The 17,558-nt window shown below is 39.7% G+C and overlaps 1 protein-coding gene across 5 annotated transcripts in view; it reads left to right on the top strand.

Annotated features, from left to right (window-relative positions):
• Nucleotides 1-17,558, top strand: part of KIAA1549L (KIAA1549 like) — a 136,721-nt gene that overhangs the window by 97,869 nt on the left and 21,294 nt on the right. For all 5 annotated transcript variants that reach the window (XM_075094892.1, XM_075094891.1, XM_075094890.1 and 2 more), the window contains 3 exons: nt 5,406-5,584; nt 7,229-7,446; nt 12,888-13,017. In XM_075094892.1, the coding sequence (XP_074950993.1) occupies nt 5,406-5,584; nt 7,229-7,446; nt 12,888-13,017 (527 nt within the window). The remainder of the gene's footprint in view (nt 1-5,405; nt 5,585-7,228; nt 7,447-12,887; nt 13,018-17,558) is intronic.

Genomic DNA, 17,558 nt, shown 5'->3' with positions numbered 1-17,558 from the left:
CTCTTTTAGGTCAGCATGGCTAACCCAGCTTGTCTTTTTTTCTTTTTGAGCCAGTCTTTTTGATCACTTTTCTCATGGTAAGAAAATACCTTAACTGATGTTGCTAAGCTGCCTGTTACAGCAGACCTCTGAAGGAACTGGGATCTGCAGGTGGCTGCGCAATTAAGTATTTCTTAATACACATCTGCCTTCCCCTCCAGACGAGCACTCTGCCACTAATTGAGTCTGACAGCAGTTCTCATCCAAGCAACAGTGCAAAGAGTGTGTAGATGTTCGTGCCATCAGGTCCAGCGGCAGTGTGGATGGTTGTGATCTTTCACTAACAGGTCAGCACTGAAGACGGCAAATGCACGGTTTTACTGTGCAAACAGAAAACTATTTCTGCAAAGCTTTTTAAAACTCATAGAGCACTACTCTCTTGAAGTGGTGCTTTCTGTTGTAGGTTCTTACGCCTCCCCTATCTTCTTTGTACTGTCATCGTTCTTGTTAATTTTCTTTTTAATTATTGAACATGGCTAGGATGGTATTACGGAAGTGCCAGCCAAGAAAGAGGCTGGTGGATTCTCTACAAACACTATGAAATACATGGTCTCTTTCTGAAAAACTTTGATATTTAAATAGATGAGGTAGGTGTGGTTGGAGGAGAAGATGACATAACCACAGAGAGAGATATCCTTGCTTCTGCTTTTAAGGACAAGAAACCTTTGTAGAAAGTGAACGAAGCGAGCAGCTAACAGAAGAGTAGACACCCCATGTATACAGTTACATTAAAAAACCTGCAAATGTAGTTTTGACATCTCAAATGAGACCTGTTCAGGTAACTCCTATTTGAGGATCCGAGGCAAACCCAGGACTGCAATGCCTCAGACAAGTGGCATGGCATTTAGCAGACTTTGCATATGAGAAAATAATATCAAGGAAGAATCATGAGCTGCTTCCACTAGTCTGTAAGCTGTCTGCTTCTCTGAAAATATATTATTTGTGCTGTTCATGAAAGGCTTAGATTCCACTTTTTCACAGCTGGGTGTATTTTGGAAAGGGGGGGTGTGTGTACACACAAGTATGTTTTCTGTTATGCTGCAGTATCTTACAGAGAGGTATTTCAGTCCTGAATAGGTGCAGATTCTGATGTTAGGAAACTTGTATTTTACTTATCAGCTTATAAACTCATTCAGAAGCATATGTTTCTTTATTACTAAAAGTTCCTGTTCATACCTTTCTGGAGATAGTCAAACCGAATGATTTAGATGATGTAGAAAATTTCCATTTTTTTTTCTATGTAGACAGATTTTCTCTAAAATGAAAATTATTTTCCCATTATTAATTTATATTCAGGAGTCAGGATTTCTGTTTGAAATACTCATACACAGGCTCTTTCCTAAGGAGACAGTCTTCTAGATCTTTGGCATAGTTTGCTCTTTGTCAAACTTAGGATTTTCTTTTAATATAATCTATTTGCTTTCCTATTATTTTAAGACCTTCTGTTACTCAGAGGATTCATTGCACACTATAGTTATGGCTGCAATGTTTGCATTCCCTTCATATAAATTAAATATTTGAAAATTTTTAATGCTTCATTGCATGAACTAAGAAAAGGCAGAGCATGGCTACCTGCTTGCGAGTGTTTCCTGTGTTTTGGCTTCACATGATTTTTTCCATCTATATCAGTCTTTTTCTGAGCACTTCCAAAGTTGGTCAAATGATTGCTTCTGAGCAGGGCAGCACATATCTTTGCTTCAAGTGTTTTGCTGTAAGGTTACCTGATCCCCACAGGTAATTTAGATTTCCTTACTCTTTTCTTTTTTTTTTTTTTTTTTTTTCTTTCTTGGGGTGGTGGTGGTGGTTTTGCTTTTTACAGTTAAGTATTTCAGTCTTTCCTTTCTTCCTTCCAATGTATTTTCATTTGGGAGCGGGGAGGAAAGACAAGGCGGAGGCAAAGAGAGAGGAGAGAAGAAATCTTGAGTGGCTTTCATACTGAAATCTTAGGCTGACAAAAGTATAACTTTTAAAATATAAATTAATAGCTAGATAAAAGTAGAATATTCCACCTGTCTAATTGTTTCTTAACTGTTCAGAGCTACAGTTTCACAGCCCCTTTTCTGCTGGCTGGAGGGACCCGTGGCACGAGTGGGTAGCACCACCTGCTGGCATTGCCAGCTGGAACTAGTGCAGAGCTGCATACAGATTGGGGGCTAGCATCCCTGAAGCAGTTTTAATCCAGCAATTCTTGTATACTAATCGCTGCAGTGATGTGGAGATAAAACTTCAGCGATGGTTCTGCTTTTCAAAAACCCAGTGCCACGCTGATCTTCACTACAATTGGTACTCAACCTGAACAAATGATTGCTTTGGATATATCTTCATGTACTTCAGTCACAGGAAGATTAGGAGGAGTAATCCAATCTCAGTGGATCATGTGGCATGAGATATCTAGCCCAAGATGTTTCAGAGATGGGAAATTACTGTTAAGTAAGTGATTAAGTAGGGGGTTTTTGCCCCTTTCTGCTGCTGAACTTCTAAGTCTTGCTTTGTGTGCATACAGACAGTGCAAGTGAGAGTAGAACAATGAATCGATAAAAATGTTGGTATGCATCTGTTTAAAAACAGAAATTAAAAGCTTTGCTGTAAATCTGTGTTGCAAATCATAATAAGCAAGCGTGCTTATTCTGAGTGACTGTAAAGAACAATTGGGCAGTTTTCTCAAGTTTCCCGTGCCTGTCGGTCACTCGCTCAGCTGAGGTGTTCAGATGGGTGGGCTGGCCTGGGACAGGGACACACAGCAGAAACAAACACTCCAGGATTCCCACTTTTCTGTGAGCTCAGTTTGGTGTGTGTTTAAAGTTTAGAGGTTGCTGTGGTTCAATTGTGTTATAAACGCTTACTGTAAATTCTCTTGGAAAGGGATGGATAGGAGCAAATATTAACATTCCCACAGTACTTGCTTATGGTTCCCTGCCAATCCAAACTGTAGCAGCGTGCCAGTAACTGCAGATTACAGGCTTTCTTTACCACTCATCAGTGGAAAAAGGGCAATGGAAAAAAACTTTTATATTGTAAATGCCAATTAATGAACAAATGCTAAGCTAAGGTAAAATAGACTTCCAGTTTCTAGTCCCATTTGGCCATTATTTCCATGCCAACAGCACTGCAGGAGATGTGCTCACAGATGAGAGGGCTGGTATACTGAGGGTGCTCTTTGGTGTTAATGTACCACATCAGAAATAGCTGTGGTCTGTGATTCATAATTCTCTTTACCCTTAATTTTTCTTTAATGAGTCTTTGAACCAGAGGAATTCTGTTTAATTAAGCAAAACTCTCGTTTCTGATCCTGAAATGAAGTCTGAGTAGACAAGCAATGCACCTGTGCCAGTCATGTTCTCTGTGGGTGCCTGGAGATCACTGCCGAGGCCTCGGCAAGCACGGTCCTTCTGAAACACTGGGGCGGAAACACAGCTTCACTTCTTGGTGCTTTCTGATTGAAGCAGGGTACAGAGATGATGTTTGGAAAGAATCATGTTTTGCAAGTTGTTGCTTAGCCAGGGTTTTTGGGCATGCCTGATTCACACAAATGCTGAGACAGGCAGCCAAGGCAAGCCATTCCACAACTTCTTGGTTCTTGGACTGCTGGCGAGATACTATCAGGCTCAGCTGAACTGTAATCATCATCAGAAACCATCTTTGTCGGTGAAAAATAAAGTTTGGGCAACCTTTTTCTCTCTTGGAGATAGTCACGTCACAATGGAGGTACCTTGTTAGGGTAGCGTGGAAGTTTCAGCGGTGAATTACAGACAACGCCCCTCTTCCAGAACTGCATCTGGTGACTTACATGAAAATTGAACTGATTCAAAATGTCCTGAGGGAAGAATGTCCATGTTTCATTTTTAAAATAATTGTCATGTAAATGCCTTCCTGTTCAGAAACAGTCTGTGACAGGCAAGTATCTCTTTGTTCATCTGGTTTTGCTGGTGCGGTGTCCTGGTGGCATGGTCATCAGTGGGCATCTGGCATATAACTTCAGGCTTGTGATCCGCTCGCTCCGGTGAGCATACAAATTCAGAGTGTTTGAACAACCCCAGGAGGGATGAGGGGATTTCAGACCCACTAAAGACTCCTCTATCATATTTGACAGTTCTGTGGAGCCGGAGGGACAATATTTAATGACAGAGTGATTTAACCCATTGATTTCTCAAAAGCTCAAGTAGTGTCAACTCCAGTCCACACTGAGTACAGACAGAAAGATAATAAGCTTATTCAGTGGGTTCATATTTTATGTTACTAATGTCAAATATTTTCTTACCAAAATCACTGGCTGTCTAAACTGCTGAGTTTATACAAGTCAATTGTAATTTGTGCAGTGATTAAACATTAAAACAGAGTGTATTTTCAGCTGAAATAAATTTAGAGCAGACCACTTTGATCTTTAGCAGAGGATCTCTGTTCCTGTCAGTTATGAGATGGAGCAAACATTCTTCCCTCTAATAGCGTAATTATTAGAAAATGTTTGCAATAATCGCTTTGTAAAATTTGTGCTCATGCTTTAGAGTCATTCTTTTATTGCAAAATGAGGATAAGAGGTTTAAGAGTCAACAGCTGACAAGGTGGTGCAGGTTTACAGACAAAATTTGGAGGAGAAAGGGTCCAATTGTATGTGAAAGTTATCCATTTATACAGAAATCTGAAACTAAAGATGCTTCACCTTGTCATTTAGTTTTAAAAAATTTTCAGAAGCCCTCTCCTGTCTCTTAAGAAATATTATTGGTTTAACTTTACAGCCACCTGAGGTACTGCTTTGCAAAGCAAAAAAACCAACCCCATAAACTTGGACACCATCAGGTTCTTAAACATGTTTTAACACACAACAGTAATGCTTTCATTTCAACAGATGGCATTTTTAGCATTAATAACTTTTGCTAAAATCAGTAGGTTTATTTTTCAAATTTTGAGAATACCCGTGCTTTTGCAGTATAAGACAAAAAAAAGCCCCACTCTTGTGTTAGATCAGGTGTAGCTACCGGTGCCACGGAATGTGGAGATGTGTGTGTGTGTGTGAGGATGCATGCGCATATAATGTCTTTTCCGTGTGACACCTAGGAGGAGATGTACTTTGACTTTCATTGCCACTTTTGTACAATTTCCCGTGCCATTCTTTTTCTCATTTCTTTTTCCCCATCTTATTAGTGTAGATTGGAAATCAGCCTTCTTTGGGGGAGTGCCGGTTGATCCTTTGAATCCATAATGCTGTCTGTAATCTAATGGGATTTTTTTCCAATGTAAAGGTCTCCCAGGTCTGCTCCTCAGGCGTACTAAGCACATCATTAATCTAAAGCATGTGCTCACTGGATTTTACCTTGAACATGCAGTAAAAAATCTATGTCTTTATGATGAATAACTTTGATGTGCTTTAGTGCCCGTAAGTGATGAAGAGGAAGGAGGCATTCTCTTTGATAACATTGCCAAATCTGCCATTGACCCCTTCGACACCTCTTCTGGATCAGTACAGCTGATAGCTATCAAACCCGTGGCACTACCTGCTGTTCATGCTGCATCAGATAGGAGCCAGGAATCTGCCATCATTAATGGAGAGGTAAGGACTGTCTGATAATGTCTGCAGCTGTTTCCTTGGCTACATCCACAGGGGGAACAATCTTAAGCCTGTTAGAGTTGAGGACTAATAGGAGCTTTTCACCCTGATGCTATATAAAGTCCCATTAGCTTTGTGGGCTTGGAAGTCTGAGAATTTAAGACCTGCTCTTTTGCAATGCACCTCTGAATGCACGTGACCTTGGAAGAGGCGATTGTCTATATGCCTACCTTCTCAATATCCTTCTCTCCCATCATACTAGTTTTAACAAGGTGAGTAATGAAGGCAGAGAGCAGAATAAGATCTTTGTCTACGTGAGTTTTGTGGCTGAACATGGAAATGTATATAGATCATCTGGGTCCCAAGCTGATCTTTCTATACTGGGCAAGACATCTCGTTCAGGACAAGAAGGGGTGGAACAGGACCACGGCTTTGCTCAGACTGCACTCCAGCCTGTGCACAGAGGGTGCAGTTGTTTCCTGGGAACAAAGCAGAACGGCACAAATATCTGACCCAGGCACTGGCCAAAAACCATGCTTCGGCTCCAATGCTTGTATGGTTATTCATGTTATGTTTTTATGTAGATTTAATCAAGACTGGTCCGTTTACAAAGGACTGAGGCTTTTACATAATTGTTAATCATGATGGGGACAAGCCAGAGCGGTGTCTTGTTTGCAAACTCACACTGCAACAGTCATTTAAAGATCAGCCAGAATCTCCCTGATGCTGTTTAAAAGCGACAGGGAGGGCTGCTGCCAGAGACACACTAAAAGACAGTGTCATCAGGCTTCCCATGTGGGCCTGGGTTGCAGCAGTCTGTTGTGCTCCATTTCATATTTGTATTTTAAGCCCTGACATGCCATGTATTTTCCAAACTCAGAGAAAGGTTTATTTAGATTTCAGCTTCTATTTTCTGTAAGTCAACAGGATGGCACTCCTGATGCTGTGTGCTCTCCTGTACAAACATTTCCTGAATTTTGTGAGAAGACTGTAGAATTTGACTCTGGAAGCACAAAGCCCAAGTAAATTGTTTATTTCCATGTAACTGACAATTTGAAGCAGGAGAGGAATTTTCTCAGTACTTAGGAGCATCCATGGGACGTGACCTGTACTAGATCAGACCAAACGTCCATTTATTTAAGGATCCTGTCTCTGACAGGGGCCCATAACATATTTGTAAGGAAGCATATAAATAAGAGGAACATATGATGATGTTTCACTGGAATCCTTCCCCAGACACCAGTGATGACTTATTTCAGGTTTTGTGTAGCGAGGGGCGATGTCTCTGTACTTACAGGACCTTAGAAGAGTTTTCATCAGTGAGTTCTCTCCATGGTGCCCCAACGCAAGCACGGCGTTGGGTCACGACAATTGGCTAACATCATCGGCGTTTTTCTTCAGTGGGTGTATCTGAGTCACTGTTGTGATGGTACATAGTTTTTAGGCTAAAATTATTTAACCATCTGCCAAGCCATAAAAATGCAGCGACTCTGTTCACTTGCAGTTCTTTGCTGCTTACAGATGGCATGGTGTGGTACAAAAAGCGCTCTGTAAAATGACACATGCAGCGCATCAAACACACTCCGACAATACCGTTTGGAAGTAGCCAGCCCAGCATCATCCTTTAAACATCTTTTTGCCTTTTAGGTGAACAAGGCTTTGAAGCAGAAGTCTGATATAGAACATTACCGCAACAAACTGCGCTTGAAAGCCAAGAGGAAGGGGTACTATGATTTCCCACAGGTTGATAACAGCAAGGGGCTGACAGAGAGAAAAAGGATGTATGAAAAAAACCAGAAAGAACTTGACCACATTTTGGATCCAGATGCAGATATCTCGTCTCCTTTTGCTGAGCCTAGGAACAGGTGAGACTTTATATATGCAGTTCTTCATCGGGGAGGAAAGTTGATGTCCAGGGGTTGTAGGGAATCAAAGGGGCCATTCTTAATGAGCCGACTGTTTGCTGTATGGTCAGCTGGTCCCTCCTACTTTATGAAGAGAATTCATATAACCCATTGTTATTTATGAAAGTATGGTATCTGGTACAACTGCAATGCAGTTAAAAAGAAAGAAATGGAAAGACAAAAAAATAAGGGAAGGGACTGTTGCAAGTTCTTGTGAGTCATCTTCCAGGTAAGGTAAAGGAAAAAGTGGTAGTAATTTTTTGGTAATACTGAGTGTGGACTTAAGCCAGGAAGTTGGCATCTGAATTCATTATTTTCCAAAGTTCAGTGGTGTTGTTATTTTGTCGTTATTTTTATCTGAATATAACTATTGCAGTAGGCATAAAATAACACAACCAGTACATTGTCCATGTATTTCAGTAAGTCCTGCAGGGATGGTACTGTAAGGATGTATGTGTACCTGGTATTGGTGATCTTCCTGTGCCTTTAACAGAAAAAGTCATAATCTGCTCATCTGTGACATGAAGCTGGCATATTGTATAACAGTACTCATTAGTACTGTTGATTAACTGTTCACTGCCTCTTGAAGACGGCACACCAGTAGTATTCATCCTCCCCATTTTAGAAACGATGGGAGACTATACACATTGATTCTGCCTGAGCCTGCTGTGGGTGGGTGGGCGGACCTGCTCCATTGCTAGTGCTCTCTGAAGCACAAGTTGACACATTGAAAAGAGATCACGCCAGTCCTGTCCCAGGAATGGCACAGTATGCAGATTCCTTTTCCTTAGGGGTGGTGGAGGTGTGAAGGATTATAAGAGGGTATATTTGCCAATTGCACCTTGTACCACGAGGGCTCTGGTTCTTACTGTAATCAGGGACCAGCAGCAGTTGATCCGTGAGAGAAAAAGGGATACTGAAGTATAGTTCCTCTGGAAATGGTCTCATACCTGGAGGTGCAATCTTGCATCCCATCTCCTGGAAAGTTCAGACCAAAGTTTTCCTGTGAGCATAAATCATGACTGCCATCCAAGCACTGGTGGTGACACAGTCTTTGCACACAGTGCAACTTCAGCAATCACCCTTGGGGCACAGAGGTGAAAAAGGCTGTAATGGGAACTACAAAAGCAGTGTTGACTCAGAACCTGGGCAAAAACTGTGGTTGGATGAACTTCTGTAGGTCTAGAGTTAAATGACTGAGGGATACTGCCCTTGATGGGCTGTTTCCCAGGGTTGCACTGGTCAATGAAGAAAAAAGATGCTGACTTAACTGTATGTTACGTCCTTGCTGGAGGGTCCGGGGCATCATTTCCTTGTACAGTTTTCCAGTAAAGGAGGAATAAATTGCTCTAAATGCACTGAAAGGTAAGATACTGAACCCTTAGTACACAGGAGTCCCGCTCTGTCTGCACAGTCTGTCTGGAAGACATAAATGAAACAGTAGAAACTCTGATATGACTGTGTGCTGTACATATAGTGAAGGACTGAGGCATTACTTCGGATATTTAGGTGTCACATGCCATGCAGGAAATGTTTACAACGTTACACATGAAGCTTTAATGTTAACCATCTGCTTTTTGTTAAATATACTAAAGTTTTTTCGCTCATGTGCCAATGTGCTGAAAGGTCCTGGAATAAATTTTTTAATGCGTGCTTTCTAACGTGTAAACCTGTCATAGTCTATTTGAGATAGTGATCACTGGCATGATATAAACTGCTTCAAGGTAGGTATACAGCTGTAGAGGAATGATTTCACTGTGTAGCTGAACAGCTGACTGCTGGATTTGCTTGTTAAATATACGGCCTGTATCCCTACATAGGAAGAGAGAAGAACAGTTTCTGATGCACTGTCTGTAAAGACACAAAGTGTTTAGAGAACTTCGCAGATGTTGCAGGTGTTTGCACACAAACCAATTCCAAAGCCTATGCTAACGTTTCCAAACTAAGACCTGAAACTGAACTTGATATGCTGCAACACACAACAGCGTTACTGTCTTCATTTTTCTAACTAAAAATAAGATGGCTAAAATGGCATATGGCTGGAGGAAAACCTTGAATAATACTGCAAGATAATATACATTTTAGTTATTGATAAATTAATATAATTGAATTTCTGTAATAAAATTGCTTTTAAAGCAATCTAGGTTGGCATAAAATTGAAAAGATTTGATTTCTAACTGTTTCTGCTTTGTATCATTGTTTGTATCATTATATTTACATCAATTAAAACCAAAAATTGATTATTTTTTAAAAATAATATCATTTAGGAATAAGTCAAAGATTTCAAAGTTTCTAGGGAAAAGGTGTGTTCCACTCTTTTCTGTTTTGTGTATATTCCACTATCTTAGATCACATTATTACAGCATTTCCAAAATATATTAGAAAAAATAAAGATGCAGTTGAATACATTATTTAATTATGAGGTTCAGTAAGGCCAAGTGCAAGGTCCTGCACCTGGGCTGGGGCAACTCCCAGTATCAATACAGGCTGGGGGATGAAGGGATCGAGAGAAGCCCTGCAAAGAAGGACTTGGGGGTACTGGTGGATGAAAACTGGATATGAGCCAACAATGTGCGCTCACAGCCCAGAAGGCTAACCGTACCCTGGGCTGCATCCCCAGCAGCGTGGCCAGCAGGTCGAGGGAGGTGATTCTGCCCCTCTGCTCTGCTCTGGTGAGACCCCACCCGCAGCGCTGCATCCAGCTCCAGAGCCCTGAGCACAGGAAGGACATGGAGCTGTTGGAGCGGGTCCAGAGGAGGCCACAAAAATGATCTGAGGGCTGGAGCACCTCTCCTATGGAGACAGGTGGAGAGAGTTGGGGTTGTTCAGCCTGGAGAGGACCTCTCAGTACTTAAAGGGGGACTATAGGAAGGACAGGGGCAATCCCTTCAGCAAGGCTGGCTGTGACAGGACAAGAGGTAATGGTTTTAAACTAAAGGAGGGTAGATTTAGACTGGGTATAAGGAAGACATTTTTTACAATGAGGGTGGTCAAGCAGTGAAACAGGTTGCCCAGAGAGACTGTGGAGGCCCCATCCCTGGAAACATTCAAGGTCAGTCTGACGGGGCTCTGAGCAACCTGATCTAGTTGGGGATGTCCCTGCTCACTGCAGGGGGGTTGGACTAGATGACCCCTAAAGGTCCGTTCCAGCCCAAACCATTCTATGATTCTGTAGTTCTATTCAAGATCGCCTGTACATTTTAGATTTGTTTTCAATTGCATTTAAAAGTGATTTACAAAACATCACCACCAAATAATTTGGTATGTTCAAGAACAAACAGCTCTGTGCTCTGAGTACCTTTGTCTTCTGTACCATAAAATTCATGGTTTAAAATGTTCCAGATGTGTTCCCAGAAGGCACTTGCTAACCCATTTGAATGCCAGTTGTTAGCATTCATACCTCCTTTCTCATTAGTAAAACTTTCTTAAATGAGCTAATTGGCAATCTCAAGGCAATTTTTAAGAGCTTACTGATGATATGCACTATTTTGGGTTTTTCTTTAATAGTTTGTAATCAGGTCAACAATCTGCATGTATTAGCTGTATATTTGAATCCCTCAAAAAATGTATAACTGCATCAACTAAGTATTTATGGACATATTGTAAAACCTGTATGAAATTTTAGAGACTTTTAATGTAGGAACATAAGGATTGTCAGCTCTGATTAGCCTTAGCATTACCTAGTTCCCCATGTTTCTGGTAATACCGACAGTATAGTCTTGGAAGAAACAAGATAAGGCCCTTTAATTTATACAATATTATATTTATTGGGGAAATTTATTCCAGAATCTCTGCTTGTCTTCTGCTTTGGCAGTGCATTTGGGACTTTCAAACATGCGCATGGAGATTTGCTATCAAAAGTCACACAGAAGTTTTTGAAAGTTGCCTTAAAATTAAGTACATGCTTGAGTACTTATCCTATCTGAGCATGTAAATGTGGGTCTTCCTGGATTTCTGCAAGCCAGTTTCTGCTGCTCTAATCTGTCAAGGCAAAAAGTTCTGTTAACCAAATCTATAATATCTGAATAATTATTTCTTCTTATCAGTGAGTTCATTTGGACTGTGTTGTCTTCATTTCATTGATGGTTCTTGAGAGGTTAAACCATGAGGTCTTTGATTGCTGAGTGGAAGAGAGGCTATTTAACATGGTTTCCCCTTATGTCACATACAGAAATGGTACTAGGCTTTTCAATATCTCAAATATTGTAGTAGATCTCTTTGTAATTGGTTCAGGCAGTCACAAATATTTAAAACTCTGGAGACCTTATTTTTACCCCACTTATTAACTCAAATAGAGCTCTCAGCCACAGGCTTACTTCAATGCAAGCATTTTTTTCCCTTCAGATCTTAGCACAGGATTGAATTTTTTATCATGTTCCCTGGCAAGCATAGGAGAATGACAGAAAGTCGCCGAAGCCTTCTCCTTTCAATAGCCCCCTTTCAAATTTCTTCTTTCAGCTCTTCAAGAAAATGACTAACGGTCAGATACACTATGAGAACAGCATCTCCTTATCTTTTTTAGTTTAGATGTAGCCTTCTTAAAAGATGCAGCTTGATGAAGTTCCTGTATCAATTTTGGCAGTGACTCCGAAAGTGTTTATGTACAGATATGTTCTGTATCTTGCAGAGAAATGCTGGATTTGTTTCTGTATAACCAATAACAAAGAAAGACATGGTTGCATTGGAAAGATTACAGGATATTTTGGGTATTGAGTTATATGCTGCTTACTAGTACCTTTGCTTCCCCTTGCTTCTGAGCACACAGTGGTGAAAGCTCCATGCCTAGGGATGCCTTTGCTCCAGTGCTGCTCAGAGTTATGCTGGAAGCAGCTGAATCCCAGGGAGCACAGCAGACTGATAAAGTTGTGGCCAGTTACCAAACGGGCTATTTAAAAACAGCATCTTGCAAAAGCAGTTCCCTCCCACTCCTGTCTCTCTTCCTGTTCACTTTGCTGGGTGTTTGTGTCAGTGGAGCATTATTCCGCTTCTCTCTCGTTGCTCAGGATCAGCAACCAAAATCTTTGCTCCCGATCTGAGTGTGTGGGAGGTCCCATTATTTTTTGATAATAGTACCCATTTATTTTTTATAAATTTGAATCATATCAGCTGAGGTTAAGAGAGTTTTGTTATCTTCTTGGGACATATTTCATCTGATAAGCTCCCACATATGATGTCCATGTCTTTTACATAGCTTTATTTTCTTTAACAGTAAAAAAAATTAATGATCTCTTTAATAATGTTACTGATTTCTAGCACTTCCATATACATAAAAAGAATATCCTATAATAAAGTGGCATTTTTATGAAACTCATAATTTTAGAATAAAGGTGAGTATTGAAAACTGCTGCCCGTCATTTTTTGTTTTCTTTCATTTTACTGTTTTCTTGTTTCATGTTTTCTAGGCAACCAATTAAGAACTCGGTGTACAGAAGCAGGCAGTCTTTGAACAGTCCTAGCCCAGGAGAAACTGAGATGGATCTTCTTGTGACTCGAGAAAGACCTAGACGTGGAATCCGTAACAGTGGATATGACGTAAGTTTATCAGATATATGCACCAAAATTTGCTCAGCAAAGTCTTAACTCACTCCTAAAAACAGGAAACTATTGATAAGCTACAAGCCAGAGCACCATTGGATATTTAACATTACAGTACGTTACGTGCACTCAGCATCCTGAAAAAGACTCAGGATACTCAGAGCACAGAGTCTTTCATGTACTTTATAGCTGTGCATCATTTTACAGTCTGAAATACAAACAAAACATTTGCCCTGAAACTTGTTGTTTGCCAAAGTATTAAATTTTGAATTTAGATACTTCTTCCAGGTAGGCAGCCACTTAAACGATACTAAACTTATTTTCATGACAATTAAAATCTTCTGTTCTGTACCCCTGATGCTGCTCTCCTGATTCAGAAAAATGGACAACCGACTTCTGGGAATTTCACTTAAGTCCAGATGTCAGTGTTTTGTGGAAATCCCGTAGGAACAAGACATTGTCCTCTTACTACATCAGAACTGGGAGAGTTTTGGATAGGTGAATGTCAAAACCAGCTAGAGGAGATGCTGATTTATGGTCCAAGGAACTCACATGCCAACACAAGGCCAGATTAGTTGTCTTGTGCAGTCTGAACATACACTGGGTGCAGGTTGACACTGTGTGCACCCAGAATGAGGATAAAAATAGTCCCCACGCTGGGCTAATGTAGAATTTTTCAATCCTTTACCACGTGTACAAAATGTATAGCTCAGCCTTCCCTGAAGATCAGTCCCTGGAAAAAGTCTAAACCATTCTGGGAAATAAGGAGGTTCACCTGGCGGTTGTTCATCCTCTAAGCCCTGTAGATGACAAGCATTTTGTGTGGGGCTTGATTATCAACTCTCTCAGCTGCCAGGGGTGTGTTTTTAGCAAGATGAAGGAATGTGCAAGGTCAGGGAATGTATTCAGGGAAGCTTAAATCTTTTTCAGTATTCTTTGGGGCATGATGTAGGTGTCAGATTTCTTAAATGATTTCCTGCATTTGGACACTTCTATCAGATCGCATGAGCCATGTTGTGCCATGTAAGCGGGACGACTGGTTCACTGCTTTCTGAGGCATTAGAATACATCGCTGTAGCCTGGAAAAAGAACAGTATAACCTGTTAAAATAGGTTTTACATTTTGAAAAAGATCTGTATATATTTTTTTTACCCCCACTTAAATGGTTCCTTTATTATTGGAGCTTTCTTAGATAACAAAAAGCATTGTCAAGCCAGCGTTCCCTCAGAAAACCAAAGAACATATATTTCAAGAAAGCAAGAGATTTTTTTTTAATATGCTAATAAAAGATAGTTTTTCGTAGGTGATATCTTCCTGAAATGAATGTTGAAAACATTCTGGGAGCAGGCATGGCCTCCTGTTATTAGTTCAAAATTAATATACCATGAGTAGTTAGCAGAAGATTTTTAAAATATATTTTAATAGATTGTGTATACTTATATATATAAGATATTTTAAAGAAAATTTGTTTAAAACCTTGAAAGTAGATTAATGAGCTTATGCAGATTCTGAAATGTCCTAAAAGTAATGATAAACCCTGAGGTCTGTGCATGTCACGCACAAGTTTGCTTTCGCCTTTCTTCTAAGGTTGTGGTTGGGCAAGCTGCCCGTGGCACAGCCTTTTTTTAATGATAGAGTTACATAAAATTCCTTTTGCCCAATGTGCTTCAGATTCACTGCAGTGCACCTCTTCTAATTCTGAATGTATTTCCTGTCTGAAAGCAGAAAAATGCCACTGGAATATGGGACAGGATATTGAAATATAGTTCCCAGCCCAAGCCTGCAGCGTGGGCTGGTTTCCCTCACTCCTGTCTGAGGTTCCTCAGAGCTGTGCCGAGTGTCTGACAGGCTTGGTCTCCCGGGATACCCATGGGCAGACACGTCTATATTTATGCATGGAATTCATATGGATCTCACCACGGTGCAACTAAACACCTCTGTAAATCTGACCTCTGAAAATGGGTGAAAAAGGGGCTCTGAGAAAGGGCTGGTTTGTATGCTGAATCTTGTGTCTTTCCTTTTTTTAATCTAGTATCATCTTGTACCACTTTTTGGCACCTGATTTGTCGCTCTAAAGGTTCCAGCTTTCTCGGAGTCCTGCTAGCCTCTTCCTCCCATATTATTTAGCAACAAGTCCTACTGATGAGTGGTGAAATTTGTCTTTTATAAGCAGTTCCAAATGATCAAATCAATGAAGCAAATAGCTCATATGATCCTCATGTCATGAGACTTTTTTACAGCTTAACAACTTGCCTTCTATTTTTTTTTTTGAGCTCTTACCAGTATGCCCAGGTATTTGTTGAGGTTTACCTTCCCAACCATGACAAATGCTTTTTTTTTTTTTATTTTTTTAAGAAAAGAGACTAAGATTCCCCAGATTTATGAAGATAACTCCTTAAAGACTGCTAGACTCATAAGCACAACCAGGTACTGAGAGTTTATGATCTGCCTGAGTTTGCCTTCTCCTTTAAATAAGAGAGGGAAGTAAGAGCTCAGAAACCTGCCATCCCACTCTGCTGGGCTTTTAAAATATGGTTCCCTTTTCTAACATTTCAGTTATGTTTTTTTAAAAAATATTTCATTCCCTATAATGATATTTTTTAATGATACTTCTCTGAATTGTGGTTCTGTTTCTCTGAGCTGTGAACTGGTCAGGATATGAGGTCAATAGTTACATCCCTGTCCGTATAGAATATGTAGCTTTTTGTACTGTTTTGGAGTGTATATTCTACTGTTTGGTGTTCTGAGTATATTATTTGCATTTATAGCATCTTTTATAAATGCATGATTATTGAACAGTACCTACCTTCAATTTTAAATAATCCCAATAGGGTTTAGTATCATCACCTAGCAAGTAGATTAAGGAGACTTTATTTACATGTTTATTACTTCCAACATGTTTACAGACAAACAGACAATGGTGAGTACAGCAAATGCTATAATGAAAGAGTCTAGAAGCTCTAAACTGCTAATGAGCTTTATACTAGGGCAGAAAATATTTAGGCTGGTTTTGGCGTAAAAGGAAGAAAATGACTTTATAAATATCTGAGAAATCAATGTACAAAAGAATTTACTGGTATGGTTTTTATTAATATAGTTAAATTAATGCAACTCCTCAAAAAGCTTATGGATTGATGTTCACATGCAGAATTTTACTGATGTAGTTGCAGCAGTAGGGTTATGCCAGAAGTGTATAGTCTGTCTCTCAGTACGTGACTTTCTTTTCCTTCTTCATGTAATTCCAGTTCCTTGTATTATACAGTAATGGTGTATGAACAATATCCATATCTTTAGAATGGTAACGTTAACATATAATGGCATCTATTTATGATACTTGTGTGTTTCAATTGATAGGAAAGCAAATGACATATATCAGAAAGTGATAGGATGAATTGAAACAAATTTTAAAACTCGAGGAAAAGTCACCAGTCTCCTCCAAAATCTTCATGCCAGCTTTGTCAGCTTTGATTTATCAATATAAATGTTAACAGCTAATATGCATCCTTTATTCGTACGATATATTTCACACATTCCATAGAGGTCTAATGGCTTCATCAAGGGGGTGGTAGAGAACCTGTCTTATTTTAGCATTGGGTATTAACAGGTCTCTCATGGGTTTCCATTCACTGAGATTTTTACAGCTTGAGGAAATACTAGAGCCGTGGTTATTAATCATCCAGTTGGGACAGTATGATTTCAGAGGCTCTTTGGTTGCACTTAGACATACAAACTACCATTATATTTCATAGTCAGGCTTCTAAGATTGATCTGATTTTTATTTACCCTACCTTGTAACAACACAGGTAACAGTGGAATCAAAACACGGGAAGAAAATGAAGGGAAACTATTTAGCTGAAGTTCTCCTACAAAGTTTTTCAGTTTAAGATAACTTTGTGCTGTTACATTGTTCCTCCCTCATCTGATGTGTGTACCACTTAGGAAGCCTAAAGTTGGGTTTGTGGTTTTGAATTTAGATAACATACTGTATAAATATAAACATACACATTATGGTTAAACTCTAATATTCAAATGATTATTGTCTTTGTTTTCCCTTTTTATTGCTGTATTGTCATTAAATACAAAATAAAGCATTATTTATAACAGCTAAGAGAGAAAAAATAAGATCTTTAAATTTATTTTGGGGCTAACCATGTAACTCTTCTCTGAATGGCTGATAACACAAGAAGAAAGTCAGTCTGATATTTGACTCTGCAGATAAAGAAATGTGTGCTATGATTGTCCTATATTATATAGGACCACATAGGTTGGGGCACAGTTGCTGAACTAGTCAGGTATATAGAAAGCTATTGCACTGTTACATGGGAAAAAAAGTATGCCCCAGCAGGAGCTACAGAGCACACAGGTAAATTACCAGGGCAGTGCTGGAATTTTTAGTAAGGCAATCCTGTTGTATTCTTTTATTTGTGGCTATTTTAAATGGTAACAGAATTCTAACCACATGCTATGTATAGAAGTAGGTACATACCCTATTCTTCATTCCAGTTATCCTAGCATCTTGAATTTATTTTACTGATATT

This window comes from Phalacrocorax aristotelis, chromosome 5, assembly GCF_949628215.1.
Source record: "Phalacrocorax aristotelis chromosome 5, bGulAri2.1, whole genome shotgun sequence".
Classification (NCBI taxonomy): domain Eukaryota; kingdom Metazoa; phylum Chordata; class Aves; order Suliformes; family Phalacrocoracidae; genus Phalacrocorax; species Phalacrocorax aristotelis.
Note: the sequence above shows the minus strand (reverse complement) of the source record. Positions and strands in the feature narration are given on the sequence as shown.